A 17,470-nucleotide genomic window follows, 5' to 3' on the forward strand; every position below is an offset into this window, starting at 1 on the left:
TGTCCCTGTCTGCTTTAGGGTTATTCATGCAAAAGAAGACCCAGATTCCTGTGACCGCCCCTGCAGAGCTGAGGAGCTCAGGATCAGTCCCCATGCTGTAAGGGAAAACACTTCACTGAAGAGACATAGCAGCTCCATTGCTCTGGAAGTGTTCCTTAAGTGAGCATCCATAAAGAAGGTGCTGCGTGTGAGGGCTGGCCACGGTGCGCTTGGTGTTTGGAGCTTGTCTGCTTGTGAGTGGTTTGCACCAGCAAAGCCCAGAGTCGTGTGGGTGCCGGTGCCAGCACCCCCCGGTTTGCCGTGGCAGCACACCCGGTCACCGGTGGGCCTGCCGTCGAGTCGAGCTGCCTATGGCCGCTCCCCTGCAAAACAACTGTCAGCGTCTCCTGCTCAGCAGCCAAATGTCAGCAGATTCAGATCGCTGGCGGCGAACACGGGCAGCCAGCTCTTTGCTCTTTCCATCGGTGCTGGGTCAGATGACCGACCCCCCCCCCCGAGTATTATTATCATTATTTATTTGTATCGTGGCAGTGCCTAGGAACATCCCCCGCCACGGCCCAGGAGCCTTTCATGCAGCACAGGTCCTGACATGCATCACGGGCAGAGTAAATACTGAATGTCGTTGCAATAACACTGCTTCCCCACCATCCCCATCCTGCCACTTCCATGCCAGCCTGGTGGGAGCATCCGGCTGTCACCGTTAATTCCTTCCCTGATTCTGGTTAATTCAATGAACCAAAATGGTGGGGAACCGCCCGCTCCTCGGGCCGTGCTGTAGAGCAGCCTGGGAGCACCGTGCAGCTTTGGTGGGCAGCACGGCCCCTTCGATGCTGACCCGCAGCGGGATGCAAGGCGGGGAGCATCTCCAGAAAGCAGGGCTGTGCAAACGGGCTGGTTTGGTTAAAGCAGCAGGTCTCCAATTAAGCATAGAGGGAAGGAACCGTTTCCCTGGGTTTTGCTTCGCCAGACCAGCTGTCTCAATTAACTGGCTCCCCTTACAGTGTTTTTCGACTGTACAGGGATGAGCTAAGGACACATGAACGTAACGTGATCCAGGAAGATTCCCCGAGTGCCAGGAAGTTGGAGCGCTGCTGTTGCCTCTCCTCTTTATGGACGTGCGCAGCCCGACCATGGTGGAGCACAGGAGAGCTGAGGGCTCTCACGTGTCCATGCCTGTATGAATGCTGTGGTGTCTCCCCAACCAACGCATCGCCAAGGCCCTGTTGTGCCGGTACCACGGGGGCTCTCATGCAACTGCCCGGATCAGCTATTGCTCTTGGCAAAAAACTCCCCCCAGTTTGCTGGTGACAGTGCAAAACCTCCAGTTTGTGGGGGAAACACCCGAGCGATGCACACAGCTGATCTCTGCACATGGCTTCTCTCCTGCCTAAGGCTCCCTGCAGCCAGGCTGCAAGACCTGGGTCCCCAGCCTGTGTCCCCAGCCCCACGGGGACAATGGCTTGTGGCTGTGCCCAGGCTCCCCGCTAGCTCCTGACCCCTTCAAGGGATGCTAGTCAGGTGCAGGACGTGCTTTCTGCCCCTGCTATCGCTCCCTCTCTGCCTGCTCCTCCTGCAGCCCTGGCCATGCGCCCCACTTTGCTGTTTCCTGCCCTTTGTGCCCTTAGGGACCAACAGTGGCAGCAGGTGCCTCCTGGGACCTCTGGGCAGCCGCGGCAGCAGCACGAAGCTGCACCAGCAACCACCAGCAAGAGCAGGTAATTACTGGGTGGTAACAAGACTTCTGAGGTTTGCGTGGGGTCCTGCCATCCCTCTGCCATTCAGCGCTGCTCGGGGCATCTCCCTGCCGCCTTCTGCCCACAGCCACCCCAAGGCTGTTGCTCGTGCTCAAGCAGGAGCAGTATCATCCGTGGCAGATGGACATTACAGGGCATCACTAGCCGGTGATTTCTGGGACCATTCAGTGTTAACCCCTGCGATGCCAGCAACTGCTCTGGCTTTGCCCCTGGCTGTGCGGTGTCCTGCGCAGCCCCGCAGGTGTGCGGGAGGCCCAGGTGGCACGGTGAACATCATGTGAGGCAAGGAGCCGGGGGTGACAGCGGCCCGGGGCCAAGTCGTTATGACCATCTGCTCCGCACTGTGCCAGGCTGATGGCTGCTATAAAGAGCGTGCGTGCCGCAGAGCGCTGGGGATCTGGCAGTAACAGGAGCTGAAGGACTTCAGAGAGGAGCTGACTCTGTCTTTTCAGCTCTGCCTTATGTATATTTATCTGTATGTACAAATAGAGTGCGCTGGCTGAGATGGTTGGGTGTTGCTAAGCTGTGCCGGGCCGTGCTGTGCTGCCTTCCAGCGTCCCAACGCCTTTGGCTCCATCCAGCCTTGGTGCACTGTGGAGCAGCCCAGAGGCTTGCGGAGCAGCAGCCAGCAAGGTGGAAACCTGGGGCTGCTGAATGTGGGCAGCAGGATTTCATGGTTTTCTGTGCCTGTTTGCAATCCGGAGAAGGGAATGCTGGGGGTCCCTGCCTGCTCATGGCAGCAGGTAAAGCCAAGGGCCAGGAGCTGTGAGGGACGTTGTGATGGTGAGAAAGATGGGGGAGAGCAGGAGCAGACCCTGTCCTCTTGGTTATGGGAGCAGCAGCGAGCGCCTTGGTCAGGAATGGGACTTTTATCTAAAACACACACCTTGGCAGTGCAGAAGAAAGGCAGGAAAGGGCTTTCACTCAGTGCTACAGAGCAGCTGTCAAACACCTGACTCTACATTTTGATTTCAGCCAACAAAATTAATGCACTCCAATGCAAGGCTTTCTCTGAACTTGGTTTTGATTTTTCAGGGGAATATGTTATCAAAGGCAGAAACGTGGTGAAAGGAATGAATAACGACTGCTTGGGTATTGTGCACCCAGGGACATGGTGTGGCACGGGGCTGTGCTTTGGGACCTCGGTATTAGGGAATTTTCTAATATTCTGTCTTTGATTCTGAGTCCACTCCTTTCCTTGTAACTTGTAAAATGCTTAAGGCCACTCCTAGCTCAGTGGAAAGAGATTTTCTTTTGTCAGTTAACTTGGACAAACTTCAGAACCTGCTTGTTGCTGGTTTGGGTCAGACTGAGCTTCAAAGGGAGATTAATTTCAGCTGAGTTTTACAACCTTTCATGAATTTGCTTAATACCAAGGATTATCAGGCTGCGTCAACACTGGAAAGAACTTTCGCACTTATGATAACTGAATTTAGGGGACCAGAAATGTAAATGTGGGAAGAAATGGGTGATGGTGGCTCCCTGCAATGTTCCCTAAACCTAACAAGGTATTAAATTTCCATCCCAAAAGCACAAAGAGAGTCAGAGAAAAAGAAACCTGAATCTAGTTGACTTAAAGGTCATGAGACTTAGTGTCAGGATATTTGAGGGTCTCATGATTTTTTAAATGTTAATACTGCAAGCCCTGCGTTGGGAAATTCACTACCACCAGTCATCAACTATGACTTGAAGACTCAGGTTGTTTCTGATCTGCTTTAGTGGAGGTTTGATGACAGACTTATTAAGTTACCTATAGGAAAGGTCTTCTATAGAAGGCCCATGAGGAAGTATGAAACTGGGGAATTTTTTTTTTTCTTAATTCCTGTAACATTTCTGCTGTTTGCTGACCAGCCTAAAAATCGTTCAGTTTTTATTTTTAGGATTTTGGCAGCTAAAGTCACCATTGCACCTCTGGTTTTTGTCCTCAAGGATCTCAGCACACCTTAAAAAGGTCATCTGAGCTCCTGCCTGTGTCTTGGAGAGCAAGGACCGAGGTCTGGGGGTGAAGCCTCTCGTGAACCTGCTGCAGAGCTGAGGTTAGAGGAACATTTCTCATTAGTCATTGATTTTCTAAGCCTGCCTCTTTTCTCCTTTCCCCAGCCCTGAATTTTACCTACATGCCATCCTGAAGCTGTTGTTTGAAAATTGCATATTCGGTTTATATGTAATGCTCAACAAGTGCACAGGGCAGCTCTTAAAAGGTTAAGTTCATATAAATACATAATGCATATGTATAAAATATATCCTCTTAGAGTAAATTCTGAACCACTGTAAAACATGGGAAGGTTTTCTTAGGGTAACCCATTTGAGTGGCAGGTCAGAGGATCTCTGGACATGCTCTATGTTGATTTATAAGCTTTTCTGGCTGTGTATTGCCAGCAAGAAGTCAGAAAGGAGTGGAAATTGTTGGTGCTCAAATTGTGCCCTGGGCTACCAGACCCCAGCAGCGCTCACATGCTGCAGAGGCTCACGAGCTTCCAGCAAAACTCCTGCCCTGGTTATATCACATATTGTGTTGCTTAAAGCCATGAAAGATGGTTACAGGGCCATCAAGAAAAGTTGTAACTCATTGTGCTGGTGATATCAGAGCCATTGTCTGTTTTAATTCTGACCCCATCAAGAAGTATTGACTGTGCTTTACAATAAAGGCCCAAGATACAGTAATTCTGCAGGATTTTGGCTCATAGAAACATAATTTTTTGGTTTTCCCAGGCGTATTTTCGAATGAGACTTACAAACCGGCAGCATTAATTCTGCTGCAGTGCTGGCGCGATGTGGGGGAACCCAAGAGGCAGCCGGGCGGAGAGGCGCCAGGCACAGCTGCCGGAGCGGTGGCCGTGCTGGCCGTGCGCAGCCGCCGGCGGTGCAGCACCTCTGTGCCAGTGGGAGCTTGCTGCCTTTAAGTGGTTTCATACAGACACGTGTGCATATGTGCGTACGTGTAGGTACAAGCATGCTCCATCGTTGTATTATTGCAGTTTTTTGCAGTTCTTATTTTGTTTACAGCTGTGCGCTGTTCTTTGACTTGTGAAGCATGAAGCTTCATGTGGAGCATCTTACCCTCCCTCCCTGGCCTCATCAGCCTCATAGCAGTGATACAGCTCAACCCCCTGCTCCGAAAGCCACGGCTCTCCAGCCGCCGGCATGCTTGGGGCATCCCACACGGGGAGGATGCTGATGCTGTGCTGTGGCTGCCCACCATGCAGCACCATGGGGCTGAAACAGGCTCCGAGGGCAGGCGTGGGTGTCCCCTGCCATGAATCTCTGGTCCTTCCTTGAGCCCTCTCCCATCTCTGCCCTGCCTGAGGATGGTCCCAGCATGCACCAGCCAGTCACGCAGCGGGCAACGTGGGCCGTGCCTCTGGCTGCTCCACCACCCTGGCCCTGAATGTGGAGGTGATGCTTCTCCCCTGCAACTGCTCGTGATGCTTCCACACAGCTGGGGGCACAAACCCCCAGCAGCAAATTGTCCCCTCAGCAGCTCTTCACCGGGGCTGCTTGCTCTTATAACAGACGGGTGTTCTCCCACCCAGAATTGCTCAGTGTGTAAAAGAAAAGGAGGTGAAATACAATTACAGCGTCAAGAGAAGGGCTGTGATTCATGGCGCTGATGACATCACAGGGCCAATGACATCACAGGGCTGGATGCTGCCTGATTAACTGCCTTTTCAGCAGAAATTACTGAGGATATCAGTTAGCTGGGAAAAGGCATCCTCAGTAACTCAGTTACTTAGAAACAAATACAGATGATTAAATGTTGCCATATATTAATTAATTAGATGAGGTGAATTCTTGTTCTGCTCTTAAATATAGAGGGGCAGGTGCTCAGCTGGTGTAAACACATCTGTCTCAGAGTAAATTAATCCCCCTAAGTCAGGGGAGCTGTGGTATTTACACCAGTGTTCTACTAACCTTGAAGGCACACGTGCAGCCGGGAAGCCTCTCGGTGATTGCCCACATTATGCTTGGTGCCTGCCAGTCCCTTACCACCACAAACACCTAATTAATTCCCATGCTTTTAAGGAAATGAAGCCATACAGAAATATGCCACCAGTAACAAATTACATGGTACTGATGTCACCAATTAATGCTGCAGGAAATAATACTATATTTCAGATGCTGAATGTGGTTGTTGTTTTTTTCCCCTCCTAAATTAATATGTCACCGTACAATAAAACAAGGCTGCTGTCCTCCCTGGAAGTTGCTACATTAACATTCAGATGTTGTCCAAAGTGCTAGAAGGGGAAAAAATATAAGGGGCACGTGTCTTTATTTTTTTTTCCCCTCTTGTTTTCATAATGTGTGAGACCAAACAGCCAAATAAGCATGTAATTCTGCTGTACCACTTGGGGATTGTGGTGGTTGTCCCAGTGCTCCCAGCCTCCACCAGCATACCTCCCATCCCAATGCTCCCATCTCTCCCTTCTGGGGAGCCTGTATATCCTGCAATATTTTCTAAAACCCGGTCGCTGCTAACGGCACCGGTCCCTCACACGAGGAGCCTGCTGGGTTTGTTATTACCTCCTTGCCCAGGAGATGCAGAAGCTTCTGATGTTTCCCATGCAGGCGAAGAGGCGAGCAAGACCTCCGGGCTTTTGGGACTCCGTGAAACAGGTTGCAGCTTTGCTTTCCTTAGAGTAAATAGGGTGAGTTACGGCAAAAGAAGGAAATGAGATGAAGTATGTACTCTCGCCAGGGCTGGTCTTTGTACCCGCGAGCCTGAGTCACAGTGGCAGTACCATTTACTCGAGCTCGCAGAGGAGAAGGTCCTTTTACCTGGCTGGGTGTGGTACAAACGCACTGGCTGAGATGGTTTGGGCTTTTTGCTGAAAGCACGTGTGAATGCATTGGGAAATGCCGATGTGTGCAGGTGCTGTAGAGCACAGAGAGGCATCAGGGAAACAAGCTGGGGCCGGTTACCTGCTCCTTCCCAACTGGCCCTGGAAGATGCAGGAATGAAAAGCAAAAGGGAAAGCAGGTTTGCTGGGTGGTGGCACCTGCAGTTATGCAGGGAGGAAGTGTTTACCAATGTAGGCTGTGGCTGCCTTTAAAGCACTCTCGGGTTATCACCAGGGTGCTCCATGTAAACACCCCAGAACTGCTCCTCCAGGAACACTGACAGGATTAAAAAACAAATTAATCTCACTTCAATCAGACAACAGAGACTGGAAGCAACATCACTTTAGCAGGGCTGGTGTGCAGAGGCTAGCTCATCTCTGTTTGCAAGGATTAGCTCAAAAATAGCCAGGCTATCATTGTTGATATTTTTATTCATTTCTGTATTGTTTAGAAACTCTTTAAGGGTATGATTAAGAAAAAGCAGCATCTTGAGACGTTTACGGCTCCCCCTGGTTTGCAGCGTGGCTCTGATCACTGCCTGGTCGTGGTCAGCATACAAGTAGCTGAGTGGCTGCTGGCATCGTTCTTGTGGGGTCATCAGAAATGGTCTCCAGGCCATCAGCCAGGGAAACGTCTCATGCTAGGGAACAAATGAGGCCTAGAACAGAAATTGGGTGTCCAATTAATCAGCAGGAGGGGAAAGCTGGCTGGGTACCATAGCCCTTTAGATCCCGCATCTACAGCTCCCAGGTGGTGTGGGCAATGCTGCAGATGAAGGCAGGTTGCATCTCAGTATGTTGGGCATGTCAGCACGTGCTGCTGGACCAAATGCAGAAGAGCTCAGCTGGACAAGTGTGAAATTAAGCCTCTTTCTGATCTAACAAGCTAGGTCTGAGAGCAAAGGCAACCACTTTACAATGCGTTCTAAAGACTGGAGCCGTGTAGTAGCTCCTTGAGTCAGAAATGGTAGAGCTTCCCCCTGCTCTCTCCAGTCTTAATGATCTGTCTTGCCAAGACATAAAGTTAGTTAAAAAGAGGTTTTTTTCAAATACCACAGACTGTCACCCAGAGAGGACATCCCTCAGTCGGGTGTATTCTCAGTGGGCTCTCGGCAGCTCAGCTGTCTGGAAGGAGCATTATGCAGCAATGCCGAGGTGATCCACCTGGCTACCGAAACGCTGCTTGCCCTAATGGGTAATGAGAAATGAATCTGATAATGTAGAAAATCTGGGCATTATTGAGAAGTTAGATAAGTCTCCAACTGGATTAATTCACTGCTGGTTGTTGGAAAAATTAATAAAGTGCAGATCTGTATCAATCTAGGTGATTTTCCTTAAAGCTGTAAAGTATGAACATTATCCATTGAAAACTGTTGGAACAGCAGCTAAGGCTCATACCCGCAAGAGGCTTTGTGTGCTGGGATGCTGACTGTCACGGTGTACCCCCAGAGCATGTCAGAAAAGGGCTGGGAGGGATGCCCTGGCTTCCAGCCCCTCTGTCAAGGCTGGCTGGGCATTCGGCTGGGTGCCCTCGTCACCAGCTGGTTGTCCGGGCAGCCCTGCCCTCGGGAGAGTGTCTTTCTCATCCGTAAAGTGGAGCAGCACCACGGGTTTGGCTGGGCATGCTTTTCTCCTGATGTACCTTATAGCCTAGTGGCTCTGCCATGCTGCCCTGAATATGGAACTGTACTTTTAAAGCCCTTTGGGTACTGACAGCATAAGCATCCCAAATACCAGCTTCAGGATGTGGTGCCCAGAAAACAAAAGCTGAGCTGAGCTCTGACTTCATGACTGCCATGAGCACAGTGGAAACTTATTAAACACACTTCTAAGGACTAATTTCCCAGCTTGTACTGGACTGATCACAGATGAGGTTTGAATTTGGGCTAGAGACATAAAAAATGCACAAACGAAGCTTTTTTTTTGCACCTGGCAAGAGGTAAGCATCCAAAAGTTAAACTGGCCTTGGCTTGTGTTAAGAGGAGTTATCTGTGCCGGCCGTAAATCGAATGGGGACGGCTTAATTGCTCTTTCGCAGTAAATAAAGCTATAACTGAGATGTCTACTTTATAATATAGAGGGGATCTCCCAGGCTATGGAGGATGATAGCTAGCCAGAAAAATCCATTTGGAGACTCTTTGGGATCGATAAGCAGTTAAGAGAGCCGCGGGAAGATGACATTGCCTGTCTTTGTGCACAGACACCCGGAGAGGTGCTGGGCTGTTAAAAGTACGAAGGGCAGCGCTTGGGCCCGCATCCATCCAGTTTAAAACACGGCGGTTCCTAGCTGAGGTTCCCCTTGGTGTCCAGACACAGAGAGGTGAGAGCAGCCTGCGTGCCTGAGTAAATGGCTGGGGACCCTTTGGCTTGGGTGGCAGCACACCCGCTGTCACCTTGTGGTAGTGTCCGAAGCCAGGAGGATGGGTTTAGCCACCAGGGTGGTTGGTGCTGGGGAGGGCTCTGTGGTCCATGGGCATGCCAGCCCAGCCCGGTGCTTGCAGACGTGTTGGCACACATGCCGGTAGCCAGCCCCGGGGCTGCCTAACTTAGGCTGGAGCAAATCCGCCGTCATGGTGGAGGGAGCGGTTAAAAGGCTCGGAGCTGGCGTTCGTGGAAGGCTTCCAAGAGGTACGGTGGCAGGGCAGCCGCTCCGTCCGGCTGTCTGGGAAGGGTCTCTTCCACTTGTGAACATACTGCTGGTGGGGTAGTTTGTGCTCTCGGTGTTTGCTGGGTGAGCTGTGGTCTTTGCCCTGTCTCTGGGGCAGTTGGAGCCTGCCATCAACCATGGGAAACGTAAATGGCAATGAGCGGCTCATCCCTAAAAATTTACTTTGAAATGCTGTTCTGTAGAAGTGAGATCAGTTGCCATTTAGCTTCCAGCTCCTGCCCCGCTGGTCTTTTAAAAGGGAAAAATTTCAGCTGCCTTCTAGTCCTACTGCTCCTCACCTGGCCCGTGTTTAATTATTAATTCCACCACGCCACGGGGGAGCCAGTGGGACTGCAACAGGAGCTGGGCCAAGCTGCTGCCCCTTCAGCCCCAAATCCAAGTGAGGTTCAGAACAGACCAGGAAAAAGCAATCACTGCTGTCATTCTGCCTAGTGATACGCAGGGGTTTCACCCAGCATCCCTCCACTGGGGTAGATGCACCTTCCTCCTTCCAGTAATGTGGGGTGCTGGAGTATGTGGGTGGCACCACACTCCTGTCAGCCTCAGAGGGAGTCAGAAAACCCTTCCATCCTTTGAACTAGGTCCTCTCAGAAAGGGAAAAGCTACTGCTGGTTTTGGAGTGGATGCACCCAGAACCATAGTTTGCCCGCAAACACTTGGGAAGGTTGGGGGTCAAGTCATGGTGTGGATAGTGATTTATTATGTTTTCCCTAGTGAATGAATGAGAAAATGGACTGGCTCACAATCACTTCACAAGGACGGCAAGATGTGAGGCTCACTAGAGCTGTTATTTCCAACGACTGATTTGTTTAGCCTTATTTAATTAGCTGTCCTTGAGCCAATCTGCTTAAGTGGCAGTGAGTTTACCCCCAATGCAAAACACAGACTCGTAAAAATAGGCTGGACAAGGCATCTGTTGCGCCAGGGCACCACCAGCTTCTGCCTTGATGATTTCCAGCAGGTAGTTGTCTGATACAGTCTCAGAAATGGTAATGCTGATGATTCTTTTGGGGGAAGGTGGGGTACACCCCTGCTAGGTGCTTGTAGATCTATGCTGTTCAAGCTGGACAAGCTTAATGGGTTTGAAATAGAAATCAGAAGTGCACTCAGTGGGCTTGGCTGGGGTTTGGCCATTTAGCTGTAACGGTGGAAATATTTTTAATTCTTTTTTTTTTTTTTTTCTTTTTTTTCCAGAAAGATATTATGTGTTTGAGTAGTACCACATTTCTCCAAAAAATGGGGAAGTTGGACTGGGAAGAAAATACTGCCTAGCTAGCTACGTGCTGTAGAGAAGCTGGTTGGAAATTGAGATGTTTGATCTGCAGACTGAAATATTGACCAAAGACAAGAGCATGCTGTGCTGTGTGGAGTGGGAGTGGGGTGCCTGGGCTCAGCGCTCCCTGGAGCCTGGCTCTCCTCCGGAGGGGAATGGGGAGAGGCTTTGCTGGCAGAAACACTGGAAGGAGCAGCAGGATTAGTATTTAGCCATTTCTACTTGATTTTTTCTTGAGCCTGAAATAGATATGGGTGTAAAGGACAACTGCCAAGCAGCTACTACCCAGAGGGCACGAGTGGACTTTGGGTCCTGGGGTAGCAGCATCTCCCGCATAGGGTTTGTTAGCAGGACTGTCCATGACTTGGCTGTCTCTACTTCCTAGAAGGCGTAGGAGCAGAAGTCCCCTGAGACATCCCCCACCTCCAACTTGGCTAAAATTAACTAACAAGTGCTAAAATTGTGGGATAGGGAGTGGGGGCATGGATGCAGACGTGCTTCATTTCCTTGGAGAGGCTGGTTGCAAAACCTGTCATCCAGAAAAAGAAAGTATATGCTTCGCCCTTTGCCATTGGGAATGTTTTCCCCTTGTGGTATCCATTAAAATGAAACTTTAACTGTTTAAAATGGTCCTGCCCTTACCTCTGTGGCCTTATTTAGATCTGCACGCTGCCTCGCATCCCTTTCTCCCTCCCCACGCTGCCTCGGTGCCCAGCCGGGTGCCAGCCCTGTCACAGCGGCATGTTGTGTTGTGATGTTGCACATGTACAGGTGGCGTTTCCAAAAGCATCTGCGAGGATGGATGCTTGGGTCCTGGGCTGTCAGCAAGGACGGCGTGGCTGTCCCATGGGAGCATCAGGCTACCGTCCCCTAGAATATAACCCCTTCGCAGCATCATTCTCCCTTGTGCTTCTGCCAAAATCTCTTCTTTGCCCTCATTCCTCCTCTGCTCTGGCCTCAGGATTATGTTGTGTGTTTTTTGGGTTTTGTTTTTGGTTTTTTTTCTCAGAAATAAGAAATGCTGAAATATCCCTGAGCTTGGAGGCATTGCATGGACACGTGTGAGCTGGGGAAGGGGTGGGAGCTTTCTCCTTGCCCTTGGCCACACCATGAAATGTGCTGCAGGCACCAAAAAGCAAAGGCAGGGGTCTTGCTGAGCCCTGCAGCGATGCAGGAATCGCTCTCCAAATTCAAGGTGTTCTCTGTATTTATTTTTCTGTCTGGCTTCATTTGCTGACAGAGAACAACCCGTGGCTCCAGGCAGCCAGCTCCTGCACTACATATTTTTGTTCATCCGTCCCTCCTTGCCAAATGCTGAAGTCAGACAACTGGCTCCGGCTGGTGCCAGCTCTGGTTGCTCACACTGGGATTAGCACGTAAACTGGTTCAGTCCCACTGCGGAGGCCGAGCGTGTCCTTCTCTTTTACCCCACTGGCTGCAGTTGCCTCTGTAAAAAATGTCTGTTACGACTTTGCTTCTGACTTTCTGTAGGAGGCTGTTGAAATAAAGTGGGGTTTTTTCCTGTTTTTTTGCAGATGTCTTTTCACCCTGCTTGCATGTGGGAGAGCAGGAACGCCTCTTGGTTCACCATGTCTGAGGCTGGCCCCGTGCTTGGTCCCTGGGCTGGACACCTTTTTAGAAGGGATTAAGGGGAAGTGTCAGACTCGGGGATCTCCAGGAGACCAAGGAGTAATCTCCAAAGCGCTGGGAGACCGAAAGAAAGCAAACCCTCCCTGAGACGGTGAATGTGACTGAACTTCTCAGTTACAAGTCAAGCCGTTCTGGTCTGCTCTTTTCCTTGCAGCATTCACTCTCTCCCCAGGACTCCACAAACAAAACTAAAATAAGCTGAAAAATAAGAGAACAGAGTATCTTTTAAAAATCGTTAACTAAATGTTCAGCCTTTTGGTTCTCTTAGAGCAGTTATGGATGGATTAGATGCATGGATGGGGTTGCAGTTTGCTTTTTAATCTGTGGAGGAGAGAGTACAGCCCAGGCAGCTGCTGCAATGGTGCAGGGCAGAAGCCCCCTCGGTGTGCTGCAGCACGGGAGCTGCCCTTGCACACGCTCTCAGCCGTGTCCTGCTACAGCCAGGCACTGCCTCTGCTCAACCTGCACGAGTCGCTCAGTCCTCATTATCGCTTCTAAAAGCCTCCCCATTATCCTGAGCTGAGCTGGCTCCTGAGAGCTGGGGGATGCTCAGGATTTCACTTGGTGGCTAGCAGAGGGCTGGGCACGAGGCTCAGCACCGAGTTGCTCCAGCAAAGCACCGCCTGCTTCAGCACATCTGCTCTCCTTCCCGCTCCCTCTGAGCCCTGTTTATGCTTTGGTTTAGCCTGAAGCCATCCCTGCTGGTTGAGGTTCTTTATGAAGACAACCTTCAGCAAGAGGCCCTGAAATGGGAACTGGGCAGATGATGGCAGAAGACAGTAAAACCAATATGGAGATCCTGGGCCACCTCATCAAACAGCAGAAGCTGGCGTAGGGATATTGATTTCAGCAGAGCTGTGCCAGTTTACACAAGTTAAGGCTTTGACCTAAGTAATTCACCATAATAAAGATATCCAGGTGCTGGAAAACTTCCAGGGAAACTGTCTCCTTTGATCAAGTGGGTTATCGATACATATGCATATCGATACATATGCATTAACACCATGTGGGGCTGTAAAATCCCATATTTAAGGCAAGTTATAGCTAGATTTTAACTGCACTGGGTGGTTACCTGTGCAACCTGCCAGAGCGAGGTGTTGTCCTTGGCAGGAGCGAATGCTATTCCTGTTCTCTGGTGCACAGGGAAACTTGATCTTTGCTTTTCCCGTCACTCCGGAGCGTGACTGGGAGGTGGCTGAGGGGGCCAAGACACTGGGTTTCTGTGAACCTGCTGGCGAGCAGGCGTAAAGGGGATTGTCAGGGCAGGAGCACAGCCATCGAATGGCTGGGGGAATGTGCAGACTCAGTCCTGCCCGGACACTTGTCCTCAGAAAATCCAGGAGAGTGCTGCTGGCGAGGAGGGGGCTCATTTCAGGGTCCCCGGGCTGTAACTCTGCCTGCCTGTTGCTCAGCGGTGGTGTATCTTATTGCAGGGAGAGGTGCTGGTCAGAGCCTGCCTGCAGCTCGCTGGGGGATCCCAGTGCGGCACCATACAGAGATGCTGGCTATGCTGGTCCTGCCTGGGGTGACGGTGAATGCTGTGCCCTTCATCCCCATCCCAGCTGCTGTCTCAGGGCACCCCAGGAGGTGCTCTCGCAGCGTGGGCGTGCGGTGTGTAGGACCTGGGAGCAGCCTGCAAGTCCCAGGAGTGTCCTCTGAAGCCTATTCAGGTTTGGCTGCCAACAAATTAAAGTCAAGTCTGAAGCTTTAGGTTTCCCATGCCTCAGCAAATGCTGAGCAGGGTGCTCGGAGGCTACTTGAGTGAGTATGGTTTGCTTTCATAGAATACTACATGTATTTTGAACTGCCTTCTTGCTACTTTTTACGTAACCCCCCTCCCCTTGGAGCAAAGCATCTGCTTAGGTCTAATTTCTTTCGATGGGACTTCAGCATGTGCTCAAGTACTTTGCTGATTTGGGGCCCAAGTCATTAGCTTTACAGTTGATTACTCAAGTGGATTTTAGGTGGGGGAATGGGAATGCTAACCTACAGTGAAGAAAGTTGAGCCAACACTCAGGGTTAAATTGAAAACAGCCTCAAAGTAGTAAGTGTAGTCCTGTCCTGACTGTTGGTCAGTCCTGGGTCCTGGCATCGCTTCTCACTGCCTCCATCTCCCCGCAGTGTCTGGGTGTCCTCCCAGCTCAAGGGAGCATCTGCTACAGTGCCTGGTCTCAGCAGCAGCTTTCCCCGGCTCCATTTAACAGTTTAATGGCGTTTGTCGGCTTTAAAATTACAGTCTTAGCAGCTTCACCCACAACAGAGCAGAGAACGCTGCAGAGCTGATTGCGCGCACTAGAGGAGCTGATTACCTTCTCAGCGTTTCAGATCATCAGAAATGCAAACAAGCTGGCACTGTAAATATACATACATTTTAAGGCAACCAGATCGGCAGCACATACATGCTCTCAGGCCCTCACCAATTAGCCAAATTGGTATGTTCCACTCATTGCATCGTCATATTCAGATACAATATATCATACAAAAATCAACAGCTCACAACTAAGGTTGTCTGTTGTACTGTGGTTCCCAACTTGTTGGTTGTTTGTGGTTGGGTTTTTTTCCAGAGAAATGAGTAGATTATTTTATACACGCATTTATGAAGTTTGTAAAACTGTAAGCACAGTTAGGGCTGGAAAGCATCAGTCCTAAGGTGCTGCCTGGCCCCAAGGCAGCAGCTCGTGCCTGTCCCTGTGCTCTGGCACGTGTTGGCCTGGCTCGCTGGTGGCAAGGAGCAGCAAAGGGGTTTTTCTTTTTAAACAGTGATTAATGGATGAATCTCAACCAGCTGTGGGGGCTTGGATTCTGGCAAAATATCAACATTCCGTGCAAATGGGGAAGAAAGTGTATTTTCATCCCAGCACCCCCAGTTCAGTCTAGCCTGTGTGCTGCACCTTTGGCTGCCAGCCACGTGGGCTGGAGAAGCAAAGGCAGGGCAGAGCCTGTGTTTTACACGGCCAGTGGGGCCTGGGCACGCTCTGCAAGTAGGCATGCTATGAGCTAGCTGAGTGCAGGGCACATTTACTTCTAGCTGAAAAGAGAAACACCTCTGCACAGCATCTCCCCTCTTGCACTTCCAAGCCAACACATCTCGCGTTCACTTGTTTTCCCCGTGGGGGTGGCCTGTGGTGAGGACTGCCCTTGGGATGGGACAGCAGGGCTTTGCTGGTGGCTTTGGGTCAGCCCTCAGCAGACTTGACTCTGCAGAAAACAGCGTGTGTGCTGAAAGCCTTGCCTCACCTTGAGAAGGCAGCCGAGGACGGAGGAAGGAAGGCTGCTGTTCGTTTGGGGGCTTCTGGTGATACCGTTGCACATGAGGACCAATGAAACAGTTAAAAAGTTGTTTCAGGGAACAGTTTGGTTTTCAGTGTGAGTGATTTTAAAGATGTTTCCAGATTGTCTAGAGAGAGGTGAAGGGAATGAACTAAACGTAACACTGAAGAGCCTCAAAAGGGGTCAGCGTTTTGCTTCAAACAGGCACACACACACACACACACACACACGAACATGCACGGATGTTCTGACCTTTGGAAAAAAGTCTAACAGACACAAAAATCGGCTAATCTGAAACGAAGGGATGATTTTGCTGTTGCCAAAGTTGCTTCGCTCAAGCTGTTATCTCTTCTCCCTCTCCTAGGTCTTGTTCTCATGTTGTACTGTCTCCACACCCTGATGGTGGGAGCATCACACCTGTAATCTGGAGATAACCTTTGCGCCTCCGGCTGTGTCTGCCTGTCCAGCCTGGGGAATCTTTGTCCTTATTTCTTCCTTTAGCATTTAGGATCACTGCTCTTCACTGTGCTGGCATGACCTGAGCCTCTTTATGGGGGTGTAGACTCCCACAGATTAAACACCGTGTTTGCAGCCTTGCTAAAACACACTTTACTATGTGCCTACCTTTTTCTATGTACGTGCTTGTCTGATAGATGTAGACATGCACCTCAGCCCACATAACTCTGTTGTAACTCTGTGGGTTTTGCAGGGAGCTCATGAGGCTGAGGGGGGCTCTGAGCTGCCCTGCTGCTGGTGTTTGCTCCCCCCTGGGAGGGCACCATGTTGGCGCCTGCTCCCCACCCCCGCGCTGGGTGCAGAGCACTTCCCAGCACAGCAGCATGGCTCTGTGGGCTGCTGGGATGTGAACAATAACCCCCGAAGCAAGGAGGCGTGAGATGAAAAGAAACTTTGATGAGAGAAATGAAAGGGCAGGGAGAGGAAGGGGGCGCAGCACCATGTCATCAGGAGGTGCTTGAAGCTCCCAGAGAGAAAGTGGGAGCGCTGCTATGGATGAGTGCAAGTTGCTGGGTTTTAAGGAGATGCTGACGGATGGGAGCAATGAAGGTGCTGGTGGAAGCCCTGTGGCTGCCTGGCCACGTTCACAGTGTGGACCAGTTTGGTTTGGGAGCATGCCACGACCAACCAACCCAGCCCAATCTCCCTTCCTGCTGCTTTTGAAGCATCTTCCTCAGCTTGGACAGCCCAGGAGCTCCTCCACAGCTAGCAGTCTCTGCGAACTGTCACCTGGTGAAGAACAGCTGAAGGTGGGTTGATACAGAGAGGCTGTGCCCACTGCCTGTGAGCTGCATCCCAGAGGAGCCCTGTTAGGAAGAAATGAGTTGCAGCTGAGATGTGGTCACAGGATAACTAAGGAGCCAGGTGCAGTGCAGGAGGTTCTGGCTCGCTGCTGTAGTGCTCAGTGTTGAAAGCAGCTCTAGCGATGCAATGAGGGCTGCGTGCAGGAGCAAAGCACCCGCAGTGGGTGAGTGTTTGAGGAAGCTGCCCTTGGTTTGGGAACTCTGGGTGGCTGGGAACATCACACCGTTGTGTAACACAGGGTTTTTGCTGTGTGGAAAACACCTGAAGGGAACAGCAGGACCATTTATTTGCCTTAATGGTTCTGATCACATCCTCACAGTGATGGGGCCATGAGAAAACCCGTTGTGCCTGCCCTCTCCCCTTGGCTACCATGTTAGGCTTTTCTTGCCCCTTCCCAGCAGGCAGGGGCAGAGCTGGTGTGCTGCTGCAGAGGCTGGGGTCCTGTGCTGGGTGCTTCAGAGAGGGACGGTGCTGAGGGTGGGCAAGGCAGGCCTGCTGCTGGGGCTAGCTCCTGACACCGTGGCAGAGGCTGTGGATGGGTGAAGTGCTTATTTTCCCCTCTAGCAAAGCAGGAGCTGTTAATTCCTCCCACCGGTGTGGTGGCTTGATGGAAGCATCCATAACCCTGTGACTGAGCTGGCTGGGGGGCTGCAGTACGGGACTGTTTTGGCCATGGAAGGCAGCTGCTTGCTCTCAA

At 51.0% G+C, this 17,470-nt stretch overlaps 1 protein-coding gene across 1 annotated transcript in view; it reads right to left on the reverse strand.

Annotated features, from left to right (window-relative positions):
- The window catches only part of KY (kyphoscoliosis peptidase), a 46,533-nt gene extending 31,022 nt beyond the window's left edge, over positions 1-15,511 (reverse strand). The window contains exon 1 of the mRNA XM_080409767.1: positions 6,276-15,511. Within this exon, the coding sequence (XP_080265893.1) occupies positions 6,276-6,316 (41 nt within the window). The 5' untranslated portion in view covers positions 6,317-15,511. The remainder of the gene's footprint in view (positions 1-6,275) is intronic.
- Between the last annotated feature and the right edge of the window lie 1,959 nt (positions 15,512-17,470).

Source organism: Falco punctatus (assembly GCF_963210335.1).
Source record: "Falco punctatus genome assembly, chromosome: 13".
Classification (NCBI taxonomy): domain Eukaryota; kingdom Metazoa; phylum Chordata; class Aves; order Falconiformes; family Falconidae; genus Falco; species Falco punctatus.